The following is a 14,189-nucleotide window of genomic DNA, read 5'->3' as shown; positions in this document are numbered from 1 at the left end:
CCGAAGTACTCAGCCTCCTAAACTCGGACAAGCGGTCACTCGGCTAGGCGGCATCTTTGTCTTGAGGGTAGGCGGCAGTACAAGATTTGTAGGCTGATACTTGCATCAAAGTGCAAATGTCGCTTACGATCGCCACGTTCATCACGCGGAGCCTACTGCCCAATATGTCTCATAACTCAGCCGCACCTCGACAGAGTTCGGGGCTGCAGAGGCACCCCGCATCTCCCCGTCAGTCAGGCCTGGATCGGTCAGCATGAGCAGGTTGACTCAAGCTGACCCAGGCGGAGACTCGTGGGAGGTAACTACTTGAGCTCGGGAATATGACCTGTCGGCTCACTACTGACTTTGTGGAGCCATGAATTGCTCAATGTTGCTGGAATTAACCTTCAATTGACTTTTCACACCTTTCGTTTTCGGCAACTGCAGTATTGATCATCGCAAATGGGTAATATCATTACAAATGGCTGAAACCTAATTACAAAACAAGCATCTATAGCCCCGTTTAAAGAGCCTGTAGGGAGTGATCATGAAGTCCTCATCCATCAATATTCGTGCATCTCGTTATGCGCCATCGGTGCCTCTAAATGATACCAACTAACAAGTTGGGAACGGGTATTAATGAAAGTCGTGAAGGGAAAAGTCATGCGCCGCCAAACTCCAACTTTTAAGTGTAGATGATGCGAGGGCCAGCAACATCGGGGTTCCAGGAGACCACGTCGTTGTCGTAGACACCAACAAGCTCAAAGCCTTCAGTTGTGCCGGCAGCCTTGCAGTCTGTCTTCTCGGTGAGGTAGGCGTTGTAGGTGGCATCCCACGTGGCAAACGAGCCGAGATCAGCACTGAGACGACCGAGGTGGATGTTGCGCTGGTTTCCAGGGCCCCAGCCGGAGGTAGGTCCGGGAGCTGGGCTGTTGCTGGTAAAGAGATCGAGCTTCTTGCTGCCAGTGAGTGTGGCTCCGTTGTCGAGGTAGAAGGCAAACTGGCACTGCTTGCCCTCGGCCTCTGAGGGGTAGGTAAAGGTCAGGAGTGTGGTGATGTCGTTGCCATTGTTGCTGGTGGATTTGGAGACCAGGCCCTCAGTTGCAGAGGAGATGGCACCGTTGCGGACATTGTATTGCCAGATGGCAGAGGGGGCGAAGAAGGGATCGTCCCGAGCTGTGAGAGGAGCTGCCAGGCCGGAGGCGGCGGCGAAGACAGTAGCGACAAGAGTCTTAAAGAGCATCTTGAACTTGATGGAGATGAGAGGAGAAAATGTAAATATGTGTATTGAAGTGATTGCTGTGTTGGTCGTTGAGAGGCTGTTGTCTGAATGATGAGTTTCTATCGAGGACCGAGGTCGTCTCTTATACCTGACGATCTTCTAGAGGGAGCGTAATGTGCAACGAGACTCGATATCCGACTTTTTCCGTCTACTATCGCCAAGACAGAGTACGCCCATCTCTTCCAGGGTCAAAAATAGCGCTCACGCAGCACATTCCTCGCATCACAAGAAAGGCGTCGAGCACAGCCAGAAACAGGCGGCTCCGCCATCAGCCATGGCAAGGTTGAGATCGCAATCGAAAGATGGGAAAAGGCGGGGAAGCGTGATATCACCAAAAGGCGACCAATAGAGAGCAGGCGGCGTCGAGCTATTGACTGGAAGCCATCCGCCTGGGGACGGAGAACTCGAGCAAACCACGCTTGCCTGGAAATAGCAATGCTTGTTAAGCCACGGTCTAGAGAGCTGCCTGTCCAAACTGGAGTGTGGCACTGCCCGGATGCTACTGTAAAGGCATCACGAGGGCTTGAAAGTGGCTTGCTTACTGCCAAAAGATGGCGGAACGTGCAGATATGCTTAACTCAAATGAGCCCTGTCGGCGCCCATCTTGGAAAAGAGGCCTTCAGCTGAAGGAATACAGCTACGTAACTGAATCCCAGGACTGTTGGTCAGTGGAAGATTGAAGAGCTCAGCAGGGCAGGCATCCAATGAGACGAGGGGTGAATAATGAGAGCTTCGGTGTCAGCCTCAGCCTAATCCTCGGTGGCGCACTTCGGGTGCTATTGTGTCGCCATTTTGTGATTTTCTGCCTTGTCTCTCATTCAGCTGCAAGCCATCTTTTCTTACGGTCAAGCGGAGTGTCTCTCTGCTCCCGCAAGTCCTATGAGGGGTTTATTGGAGCTCGGCAGAACCAAGCAGAGCCTAGAGGACTCTCATCTTGCCATTTCAATTCAATCGGAGAATTGAGGGATCTCATCATCGTGTATTGGTCGACCGATGAGGGCAAACGAGGCTTTGCTTACGCCAAGTTGCAGGCATAGCAAGTAGGTAGGCTGCCCAGATCAAATGCAAGTTGACTAAATTCCTGCCGCCGCCTCTTGATACTTACCGTGGCTCAATGTGGAAACAGGAGTGTTTTCTGTTCAATTTTAAAGGTACAACGCCAACAACGTCTTTCCAAGTATTGTTGTTGGATGCATGTCACCAATTCTCTTTGTTGAAGTCGGAGCTGGGTCCATCGATGGCTTTGTTGGCGGTTGATCCCTCCAAAATCACATCCCGAGGCAGGCTACCAAGTTGAGGTTTTCCACCCGAATATGTGCCTTTTTTTGTGTTAGACTCATTTCAGTCCTTCTTCATACCCGTGGCGATGCTCAGTATCGTGACTCCGTGAGACCTAGGGGTTGGAGGCTTCATTCTCGCTCAGCAGCCGGTGGGCCTCGCTGATATCATTACTAGGGCATGCCCTACTGCAAGGCTCCAGTCTGTACTACTGGTTCAGTGTCTCATCGGTTGCAATGTAAACAAGCTTCATTATTTCGTAGTAACCAAATTCATTTCGTTCTCTTGTTATAGGTCTTGCTCAGTTTCACTGGTTCATGTCTTTGTTGTGTTTCGATGTTGTGCACTGTTCCTCCATTGTCCTTGTGCAGTTTTTGACTTCTACCTATACAAGAACATCATTAACAAAGGGTAGTAGATGCTGCTTAATATTATAAAATCCTCTAGCATGAACTAAGAAATCTCCTTACTCCGAACCCTTAACTCACTACGATTTCCGACAACACAATCTCATCCATCATGTCCATCTCAACTGACCAGAGACTGCGCGTGCGCTTCGGTTGGCACACTGTGGCAGTGTTTGCATACAACACTGCAAATTCATGGATGGTGTTAGGAGCTACCATGGCAGTGCCACTGCTTTGTGGTGGCAACTATGGCCTCTTCTGTGCAGTGTTTGCTGCTGTCGCAATCATGACCATTATTCACATGGGCTACATGGAGCTGGCTTCGGCCTACCCTTCAGCAGGTGGTCAGTTCAGGATCGTGTACAAAGTTTTCCCACGTTCATGTCGGTTTGCTTCGTTCTTGACTGGATGGTTCACGATTTACTATTTCGTGGCAGCCATTGCATCGTGTGGTTGGTTCATGGCAAAAATGGTTCTCCAGATGGTTAGTCTTTGGCATCCCGATTACGCCCCAAGCGTATGGCATGCCATGTTGATTCACCTCTTGCTGTGTGCAATTGCCTTGATCTCTAGTACGCGTTTCCCCTCTTCCATCAGGTTTCTAGGTGTTTTCACCTTTGGCCTATCAGTATGTGGCTTTCTTACTTCCATGATTCTCGCCGTCTTCGGGCAATTGAGCTGGTGGCAATCTGGCGGCTTCCGGAATACCAGCGGGTGGCCTGATGGATGGGCAATGGTCATTGCCATTACTTCCAGTCTAGCGGCTTTCTCTGGTCTCGACGCTCCAGCTCATCTAGCAAGAGAGATCCGAGATCCTTGGCTCATGGTTCCCAATGCCATCGGTTGTGCTGGATCGTTGTCTGCAATAGCGGCCATAGGATGGGCCATTGTTCTGGGCCTTGGTATCACGGCCATTGATGCGGTTGCACGGGCCGAATTGCCTATCCTGGAAGTTTATAAACAGACTTCCGAGGCCGTACCAAATCCCAAGGCTCTGGTAACCTTCTGGGCGGTTCTGTATATTGTGGTCTTTTACAACATGCTCCTGAACCTGTTCATTTCTTCAGGCCGCGTAGTTTGGTCTTTTGCCAAATGCGGCGGCCTCGAGACCTCGCATCTCACGAACCTCGATTGGGGCAGTCCTCTCAGAGCCTCGGCCCTCATGTTTGGCCTACAGATCCCAGTCATCTTTCTATTTTATATCCCAGGTTTCACTCACGCCTCTTTGGCTAACCTTTCAGTGTTCTTTCTGAACATCACGCTCGCCCTTCCACAAGCAGCGCTATTCTTTCGTGGGCGTGGGCGTCTAACCAGTAAGCGGTCGGGTTTCAGAAGTTATGGATACGCCATCAATGCTGCTTCTACTCTGTTCGTGGCCTTCTTTTCTGTCACATTGCTCTTCCCCACCTCTGTGCCGGTTACAGGACGTAGCATGAACTATCTAGTTGTAGTTGTAGTTATCTTGGTTCTGCTGGTTCCTCTTCGCTGGTCATACTCCGGCTATAGCAAAACTTTCAGGCCGCAGAATAAGGAGCAGGAAGAGGGGCAGGAATTAGAAGAGACCCACGTCCAGCAAGAGACTCAGGAGGCGCAATCCGAAATGGTTTGAAGTTGGGACAGAAAGATTGACATCGGGCAGCTTATCTTCATTTTTGTATTATTTAATTAAGTTTATTCATTCTAACCGAAACTACCCTGTGAAATTGAATACTCGTGGGCCCATACGACAGCTCGAGCCCACGAGTATAAGGTGTACCGTAATGAGCCCTTTGGGGTCGCTTTTCATCCACACCTCCTGTTGCGCCAATCAGCGTTCGAAGGGATTGAGTTTTCACAAACTGTCAGATAAACGCCAGTAGCAAGCAGAACTTGCGAACTGAAATGAACAGGGGAGTCCTTGCTGTTGTCACAAAGATTCACATTAAGACCGAAGGTTTGAAGCGGCCAAACATGTCAAAATCCTTCTTCCACGGCATTGGCCTTGGCTCTTGCGTCGTAAATGTTTCTATGCTTACCTCCAGGTTCCTTGGCCTTAATGACTAGAGGCTCCAGAGAGGTGCATTAATCTCCAGCCATTAGTTTGGCCATTAGGGGCGCTCATTTGGCCACATTCTCTGCTTCTGACTCGGCGGGCTCTTTTTCTCTCCGATTGCCTAGATGCTCTGGCCTAAACACTGCCGAAACCGGCTGGTTCGTGTTGGAAGCTAGCTACATTGGTCAGTGCTACCTTTCCATACAGTAACGGTGATAGCTCGGACATTCCTTCTCACAGAGTCATTCATTACCAGGCTAGGGCGAATTGAAAGATAGCCAATGGGTGTATGAACGGGTTCCCTTCCCCCGTTAACTCCATCCTCAGCCCAGCCTATCCAGCCCGACCACTTAAGCAAGTTAGATGAGGCGCTGCCTTAGCCCAGAAGAGACCTGCACCGCTCTTGCTGACCCTAACAATCCTTTGGAGCTACTACTTTCCTGGGCTAGATGAAATATATAGGTGTGTATTACTAGGGTTGGGCCAACACGGCAAGATGATCAGCCATGTTTTGCCATCAAGGTCCGATCTCAAGGTACCTATGGGGCTATCTTACTTCCGGCGAAACAGCAATCCCATTCACTGTGACCTCTATTAAGCCTTCTCTTGTCTGTTCGTATTCGCAAAACATCAAGACGATGCCGAATACTAGGAGATTCATGGCCAGGTACCTGACGCTTTGCGCCTATGCTTACTCTGGTCAAGGTTGCATCTCCAATATCCATCCCTTGATTCCAATTTTAGTTAGACAAGAGACGCCCCAGCATTGATGATTGGGCTCAAGTTCCGACCCCGGAAACTATCGGCTGCATGATGCCCCAGTTGGGGAGATCAGAATCATCTCGCTAGTCGTTCATAATTCTGGGCACCACAGCACATGTACCGCGCAAAGCCGAGCCATGCAAGCTCACCGATGCAATTCTTCAAGTTGGGAAAACGGCCTGATTGGCATGCCAAACTGTTGATGCATTCAGTGAGATAGGCGAAAGACAGACTGGAGTTCAGCCTTTTATGACACACACACCAGCCCTCCCTGTTGAACCACGCCGATCAGCGAACAGGACAAGGTTTATTACTTATGAACCCAAAGGAACTTTTGACTAAAAAAGGAAAGGCATAGCTTCTCACACACAGAACCCGAGTGTGTCCCGTACCCCTGAAGCTGAATCCGGGGTTAGCTCGGTGAGTCGAGATTGCTATGCCGAGAACGTGGGGTAGCGCGGAGAGGCTTGCGGCCGTCCAGGTGAACACACCGAATCAAATCTTGAAGATCTTGCGTCTTTACGGTGAGCATCGGCAGAGCTGATGTGTTCCCCGGGCCTTTGAGAGCATCCTTCATCTGATAACACGTCCCCAACAAAACCCGAGCTTAGCCGACCCAGCCACGTAATAGCGACCTTATCCTTGCCCGGTGAGACTAGGGTCACCTAGGTGAGTCAATCTGGCCCTCCCTAAACCGACGCAAGACGGCTTCGAGGTTAGCGTCGCCGCCCTCTCTGCCAACCAAGACAGGACGCGACCCCACAAGGTCAACTTCCATTGGCAACGAATTTCGTGATTGTCGTTCTGAAGCAAGCCCTCCACGCGGTTTGTTGGGGAACATGGCGCTTGATATCACGCCGCCGGTGGGATCTGGCGGCGTCTTAGTTCGCTGTCACGCCCAAGGGGGCTGACACGGCCGAAACAGGGGAGGGAGAATCCGCCCACTGCACAGTTTCCAGAGAAACTCGCAGTCAGAAGACATGGTTATCACTAGAAATATTTAAGAGTCATAGTGCAAGACGTCTTGCTTCTCTCCTGCAACTCTGTAGTCATCGTCCGTGATTCATCAACTTCAAAATGGCCGAAGTTATGAGCGTCAGAGAGCAGCAGCGCTGCACCTGGGAATATTTCGCTGTCGACCTCGCAGCTGCGGCATTCGCATCTGCCCTGGTCACTCCTTGGGTGACTGCAATCGACAAGTGAGTGGTTTAACGCGTCTCTCGATCAATAAACGATGGAGATGCTGTGTCATGCTACTCCAAGCTTTCTGTCTCATCATTTCGAGATGGTCTAACCTTGGTGTGAATAGGATCGTCTTCAACAAGGCCACCACCGGTGCTTCTGTCATGTCCTCAGTCCGCAAGTGGACTTCCAAGCCCAAGGCAACCTTTGCCTCGCTGTTCATTCCCTTCCTCGTCTACTTCGGAACCTACGCTACCGCCAACCTCTTCGACTCGTTCAATGCTATCCAGCACGACCTCGATCCCTCCATCGTCTGCTCCACGCCCGCCAAGTTTGCCGCCACCACGACCGTCAGCTCTAGTTTGTGCATCTTCAAGGATGCATACTTTTCTAGAATGGCCAGTGGTTCTCCTGTGCCTCTGCTGAGTTATGCTCTCTTCTCTCTCCGGGATGCCGTGACCATATACGCCTCGTTCAACCTACCGAACATGCTCGCTCCCAAGCTCGCCGAGTTTCCGTTCTCCTCCATCACGCCGTTTGCCGAGATCTTCAAGTCGGATGAGTCTAGGTTGAAGATGGCACAGCTGTTCATGCCGGCGGCTTCTCAGATCGTCAGTACCCCGATTCATCTTCTGGGCTTGGATCTCTGTGCTCGTCGATCCTGGATGCCGATTCGAGAACGTCTGAGCGTCATTAGACAGTACACTAGCTTTGCTGCTCCCCTTCGAATGATGCGTGTCTTGCCATCGTTTGGGATTGGCAGCGTGGCCAACACGGGGTTCAGGAAGTCTATGATGACTCGGGTGATGTGACCTATCTGGATCGTTTGAGTCCTTGACTAGAAAGAGTTTCAACACGAATACTCCATGACAGCCTCAACGCGGAGACAGACGAAAATAGACGACATTGAAAAGTACAAGACCGATAGAGAATAGACCAAGCAAACTGATTCACCACAACAATCTCAACTCATTCTGCAAAGCGTTCTAGTATATTGGATGAATCTAGAAATATTGTGCATGCCATTGACAGCTCTTGTTGGTACCAATGATGTCTGGAAGAGAAGTCATTGGGCATAATATCAAGGAACACCGGAAGGACAGCTTTTATTAACACGTTAGGCCTTGGTTGGATCTCAGTCGCGGCCATCTCGGGGTCTCCACGACGCATTGAGGGTGTCATTGCTCGAGCCAGCGAGTGGTGGATATCGTGATTATGAAAGTGGACACGGCGAGGTTGCCACGTGCTACCCCATACCCCGGGGAAGACAAGGGCTGTCGCAATCCAGTCAGACTCTCATCGGGTACGTATTGGATCTTAGTGACCATGAAATTAAGAAATTCTAGTCTCCAGACTCTTCATATTCTTTCTCCCCACTCGTAAATTTACCGTTGGATCGTTGCATCCAAACGTCTGATGAGAGAGCAGAGAAACCGAGCATACCGAGGTACATTCGGCAGCCTCGGCTTCTGTTCCCGAACGTGAACAATGTGAATTAAGCCTTAAGTGGTATTAAAATTTATTGAATACAATAGTGAGCCAATTGCTAAGTATAGACGCACATGTGTTAGTAGATTTGACTCTAGCATCCCGAGAGTGGTGGAGGTACAGGGTGGGTGGTGAGACACAGGAGCACGTAACCTTCACTCAAAGTCAGAACTCGATAACACGAAGTCTCTTTGTCCAGCACCTTTTTCCAATGAAGAACTGCGAGTGTGAAATTTTAAAAAATCTCGTCTCTGTCTTGAGGCTTTGTGGGAACATGCATGACGGTGTTACTCGCGATAACCCAGCAATCATGCACATGACAGTCCTCTGCTCTGCATTCACTGTGCCCAGATGCCATGGTTGTACACGCATTGACGGCTCCAATAATGAGCATCTGTCCAGAACAGGCGTTGGACCCCGTTGTCTGCATAGGCATTGCATTGCAGGGCTTGTAGCCTGCCTCCCAAACCCTGACCGGGGTGGTCACTGCACGCGGGTCGGTCTGCTTGACGATCCGGGGTATGTCTGTCAATAGCTGGCCTTTGATTGGCTTGCACAACCTGTCAACTACATAGTAAGTTGACTATCTTGTCTAACGTGGTTCGATAGAAGCTCAACTTCAACGGTCAAGCCGTGACAACTCCCGAGGCCGTTGCAGTACCAAAGTAGCGTTTCATTCTTGACCAAATGGGTCAGATTTTCGCACCCGACTCAACTGCCATTCTCCTTGAGCCGTACATCCGGATCATTGTTTCTAAGCTAAGCAACTACGTGGCAAAGCTCTTCTCTCACTGAATAACCTGGATGAGCTGTATCCCGAGTGGCGTCTGGAGAGCAGCGAATCGTACGACTGAGAGTGCGGCAAAAAACCACGGCAATGCCCACCACTACAAGCTCCTGCTTAACTTGGAGAAACAAAGACCCGTCGGTACTGAGCATCGGGTAAGAGTATTTCCCCCGCCTGGCAGTTCGGTTCGGTTCAGCGACCCCAGCTTCTCGTACCAATCACGTCTTGCCGTTTGCCATTTCTGGGGAGGCTACTGGGCCGCCGTTACCTAGCCGACTCCAACTGCCGCCAATGGTTACGGCCCCGCTGAAGCCGGCTACCATCACGGCAAAGTATTCCCATCCCTAATCCAATTAGAAGGCTGATCTGCGCCTTTACGCTAAGCCTGATCCTAACTTCTCCATAACTCGCTCTCTTATCGTTCCCTATCCATTGGTTAAACTCTTTCAAGTGGAGTCAGCTGACATGGATGGCGGGTGCACGCACTCCACGGCTTCCCCCAGTTCCCGGGAGCTTCCAGATGACGATATATACAACGGCATGGCCCTCTCGACTTTGGACTCTCGCAACTCATCCAACGGTCACAGATCACAGAAGATACTAGACTACACTTCACAATGACTCCCGCTCCCAACGGTACAAACGGCACTGCCACCAATGGCACAAACGGCCACGCCAACGGTGCCTCTGCCTCCTCCTCCAAGTTCGACCCCCACTTCACACAACATGTCATCGACCTCATGAGCCCCGAGACCAAGCCCAGACACCGTGAGATTCTGACCTCTCTGATCAAGCACATGCACGACTTTTGCAGAGAGGTTGAGCTCAAGCAGGATGAGTGGATCCTCGGTGTCAACTACATCAACTCTCTCGGTCAGGCTTACAAGAAGAACCGTAACGAGACATGGCGAGTGTGCGATATCCTGGGTATCGAATCGTGAGTAAAAGCTCTTTCCACTATATGATCACATCCACTAACAGTCTCAGCCTCGTTGATGAGATCAACCACAAGATCGAGACTGCGGATGGTCGCGCTCCCACATCGTCTACTATCCTTGGTCCCTTCTGGTCCCCTGAGACTCCTTTCCGTGACCTCGGTGCCAGCGTAGTCCAGGATATGCCCAAGGACGGTCAGCTCACCTTCTTCCACGGTGTCATCCGTGATGTCGACACTGGCAAGGGCATTCCCAACGCCGTCTTCGACATGTGGCAAGCCAGCACCAACGGCAAGTACGACGCCCACGACCCCGAGAACCAGTCTCGTCACAACCTCCGTGGCAAGTTCCGCACCGATCAAGATGGCAAGTTCTGGTTCTACTGCCTCAAGCCCACCGAGTACGCCATCGACACCTCTGGCCCCTCTGCCGAACTGCTCAAGATCATGGGACGTCACCCTTACCGCCCTGCTCACATCCACATGATGGTCACACACGACGACTACATCGGTGTCACCGCTCAGCTGTACCCCAGCGACGACCCTTATCTCGAGACCGACACTGCCTGCGCTGTCAAGGATGATCTGCTCCTCACCTTCAAGCCCGTCGAGAACGAGCCCAACGGTGCTATCCTCGACGTCGAGTACAACGTCCGCTTGATCTCCAAGAAGTACAAGCCCGACTCCACTATGCTGATGGAGAATGCGGATCAAGACAAGTTTTAAAAAATGAAAATCACGACCGATAAGATGACTAGAGGAGGTGTTGGATTACGATATAGCTCCATGCATGTACATAGCGTTGCGAATGAGGGCACATACCAGCGTTGGGGCAAGGAGACCTCTACGAACAGTGTAGCAATGAATTTAGCGGTTTATGATCAAGCTCTGCAGTGCCATATCTCACGAGCCAGGGGTGGCTAAAAATGTCGTCTGATGCGCCAGGGGGAACTATTCCCAGTGACGTATATGTGTAGTTTCCTATACTTCTAGTTTGGATATTAGTTTGGAACATGGGAAAACGATCGGGCGTCCTGTCAATGCAAAGCTCGCATAGTGCCCGCGAATTGGGTGTTAAGATTGAGTTTGTGAATATCAATGGGTTCCCCCCCATTGGGTTCAGACGTCAAAGAAATGATACTTTGAGACCTGGGCAGATTCAACATCTTGGACACTAAATTCTGATTTGGACATAGGTCTGAATAGTATGAAAACGAAGAAAGTCAGAGCTGTGTCCAGTCAGTTCAGCCAACACATACAACACATACTCCTTAAAGCCGCAATGTGACCTGGGTGGTATTATAACCCTCCCCTCAATGGCCAGACATAGAGAGAAGCCGGTCTGAAGGTCTTGTTTATGGGTTTAATTTCAGATACAACCCCGAGTACCCATTGGTAGGTCATATTTTGGAAACGATCTTGGTGAAATTCATATTGGCCAAAACTCCGCTCACGTCTTCCCAAACTTGGCCACCATACTACGACAAAAGGCCCATTTGCAGAGCCCAAGTGCACAAATCAGGAGGGAGATGACGAGGAAGCCATGGTCCAGAGGCTGGGCCCAGAGAGTTATCGCACAAGTTCGCGAGAGAAGTGGTTGTCCAGTTGCATTCTAAGACTACCGAAAACCATGGCATGCCAATAATACACTCCAGGACCACAATTATGAATTGTATAAGAATTCCTATTAGGGAAGGAAGTAGAGTTGGGGTTTTGTGTTAGGACACATTGGCCTAAACCTTCATCTGCGTCTTGGCATCCAATTTAATAATACAGCATCATGTCTTATCCTTTATCAAGCTCAAAACTTAACTCCTTGCTACCTTCAACTTGGAATTGGAGTTTGAATAGTTCCGTTTGGTCTGCTGAATGAATTGGCAGAAGTTTTCTTGTTCAAGAGGGTTCCTGATCACAATTCATGGTCACTGGCTACAACAGGCAATGCCATCATAGGCAATAGTTCTTCGATGAAAATCATCACATCCTCATTATCATCTCGCTACGCTATCTATCATCACTACATATATACATGCCATTATTCCTCCACATGCTTAATGCCGTTGTGAGTAAGAACAGGCTCATCACGGTCCAGGTCGTACATCTTGTCCTCATCCTGGTCGTAGTGGCGGAAGATCATGTAGAAGATGATTCCAGTGATGAAGGAAGAGCAACCGACACCAGTGTACATCCAAAGGTACTTCGGGTTGACGGCGACGGAAACCAGAGCCTCGGAGATGGCAGCACCGAAAGCGTTGGTGAAGAGGTACAAAGACTGCACAAAGGACTTCATGGTGGGGGGAGCCTTGGTGTAAGCATACTCGAGACCGGTAACAGAGATGAAAATCTCGGAGATACCAATGAAGATGTAGGCAGGCGTTTGAATGGCGATGTGGACGTTGTTGGGCAGCTCAGTCTCGCCGTCCTTTCCAGCAGGACACTCTCCAGGATACTCGTAGCAGGGTCCAGCGCTGTAGATGAGGTGCTGGACGATGGCAGCGTAGGCCAGGCACAGAGCGGCGAACCAGAAGCCAATGGTGATTCGCATAATGGGCTTGAGCTCGATGCCAGCCTTTCGAAGGATGGGGTAAACGATCTTGTCGAGGACGGGGGTGAAGACCAAGATGGAGATGGGATCAAAGTTCTGCATAAAGTCGTTGGGCATACCGTGGCCCTGCATCTGGCCGGCCTGGGTGACAAAGTTGGTAGAGAACTGGCCGTAGCAAACCCAGAAGATAGGGTCTTGACAAGGTTAGATGGAACAAATCGAAACATGGTCAAGAAACTTACAGAAGACAAAGACCTTGCAGGCTCGGAGGGCACGCTTGAGCTCGTCGATGAAGTGGTCGTTCCAGGGGACAACCTTGGTCTTTCCGTGCTCAGCGCGCCAGGAAGGCTTGGCAGCATCCATGTTGCGCTCCCTGATCATCATGCCAAGGGCCTTGAAGGCGTCGGTGATGACGGATCCCTGGGGAGGACGGTTGACATAGGTCTTGCGGCGCCAGACGAGGACGAGAATTCCGACGTTGAACATGCAGAAACACATCAGGTAGGCAGTCCAGAATCCCTTGTACTTCTCCATGAAAGGCGTAGCCATCAGAGACAGAGCGCCGACGTTGATGCACCAATAGAAGATCATGTAGATGCGCTGGTAGGTGATGGCGGGATCAATGACGACACGCTCACCGTTCTTTTCCGTCTTGATGGCCATTCTGCGTCGTTGATATTGGTCGGCAATCAGGGGAGCAATGTTGGACTTGATACCGCCGGTTCCGAGGCCGATGACGATAATGGCGACGATGTATCCAGCCTTTCCAGCGCCGTGTTCCATTGCTGCAGGGAGAGAGGTTGTCCATAGGATGACGAGACCGACCCAGTAGAAGCCGCAGAACACCAGGATAGTCTTGTACTTGCCGAGATACTGATCGGCGACGATGGCACCAAGAATGGGGGTAACTATAAAAATTAGCAACGATGAGTTGTAGGCATTACTGAATACTCACCATAACAGAACCACTGGAAGAACAGGTTGAGACCGGTAGCCGCCTGATCGGTCATTCCAAGACCCTTGGGTCCATCTGCACCAGTCTTGCTGTGGCTGATGTAGTTCTGGAACAGACCCTGAGCACCATAGTAGGTGAATCGCTCAGTAAGCTCCACCACGGCAATGAGGAAAGCTGATGCAGGGAGGTTCTCGCCTACACGGCGAAGAGTAGCCTTCTCATGGGCGTTGGGTTCCTCGCCATCAGGGGTAGTGCCATACTCGGGGTCGGAGTCAGGAGCAGTCTCGGGCTCAACCTTCTTCTCAATATCATGCGGGGCGATGTAGCCGCCAGCAAGATCCTTTTCGCCATTAGGCTTAGGCACTCGCTCACCGAACTCCTCGTGGAGTCTAGTTAGACGATGTCAGCAGGGGGCTTCTCCAGAGGTTGATACGAGCTTGACACATACTGGGCGGCCATGTCCTCGTGATTCGTTGCCATATTGCGATTGGGGGACACTGTGCATTAACGGGGAAGCGTGAGATGGAGGAGGAAAGACGGGGAAGGGGGAAATCATAG

The 14,189-nt window shown here is 50.8% G+C and overlaps 5 protein-coding genes across 5 annotated transcripts; 3 read left to right on the top strand and 2 right to left on the bottom strand.

Moving 5' to 3' along the window:
* Nucleotides 1–664: 664 nt before the first annotated feature.
* NCS54_01422800 (Hypothetical protein) lies at nucleotides 665–1,222 on the bottom strand (the record flags this gene model as incomplete). Its single annotated transcript, XM_053159386.1, has 1 exon — nucleotides 665–1,222. One exon carries the CDS (start codon nucleotides 1,220–1,222, stop codon nucleotides 665–667), a length of 558 nt encoding a protein of 185 aa, XP_053015361.1.
* Nucleotides 1,223–3,163: 1,941 nt separating this feature from the next.
* On the top strand, nucleotides 3,164–4,555 carry NCS54_01422700 (Hypothetical protein; the record flags this gene model as incomplete). The annotated part of the gene is made up of 1 exon (XM_053159385.1): nucleotides 3,164–4,555. One exon carries the CDS (start codon nucleotides 3,164–3,166, stop codon nucleotides 4,553–4,555), a length of 1,392 nt encoding a protein of 463 aa, XP_053015360.1.
* Nucleotides 4,556–6,817: 2,262 nt separating this feature from the next.
* On the top strand, nucleotides 6,818–7,734 carry NCS54_01422600 (Hypothetical protein; the record flags this gene model as incomplete). Its single annotated transcript, XM_053159384.1, has 2 exons — nucleotides 6,818–6,939; nucleotides 7,050–7,734. The coding sequence occupies 2 exons, from the start codon at nucleotides 6,818–6,820 to the stop codon at nucleotides 7,732–7,734; spliced, it is 807 nt and encodes a 268-aa protein (XP_053015359.1).
* A 2,080-nt stretch (nucleotides 7,735–9,814) lies between these two features.
* Nucleotides 9,815–10,857, top strand: NCS54_01422500 (Hypothetical protein; the record flags this gene model as incomplete). Its single annotated transcript, XM_053159383.1, has 2 exons — nucleotides 9,815–10,134; nucleotides 10,185–10,857. 2 exons carry the CDS (start codon nucleotides 9,815–9,817, stop codon nucleotides 10,855–10,857), a joined length of 993 nt encoding a protein of 330 aa, XP_053015358.1.
* A 1,309-nt stretch (nucleotides 10,858–12,166) lies between these two features.
* NCS54_01422400 (Hypothetical protein) lies at nucleotides 12,167–14,111 on the bottom strand (the record flags this gene model as incomplete). Its single annotated transcript, XM_053159382.1, has 4 exons — nucleotides 12,167–12,870; nucleotides 12,919–13,584; nucleotides 13,632–14,020; nucleotides 14,080–14,111. 4 exons carry the CDS (start codon nucleotides 14,109–14,111, stop codon nucleotides 12,167–12,169), a joined length of 1,791 nt encoding a protein of 596 aa, XP_053015357.1.
* Between the last annotated feature and the right edge of the window lie 78 nt (nucleotides 14,112–14,189).

Source organism: Fusarium falciforme, chromosome 12, assembly GCF_026873545.1.
Source record: "Fusarium falciforme chromosome 12, complete sequence".
NCBI classification, from domain to species: domain Eukaryota; kingdom Fungi; phylum Ascomycota; class Sordariomycetes; order Hypocreales; family Nectriaceae; genus Fusarium; species Fusarium falciforme.
Note: the sequence above shows the minus strand (reverse complement) of the source record. Positions and strands in the feature narration are given on the sequence as shown.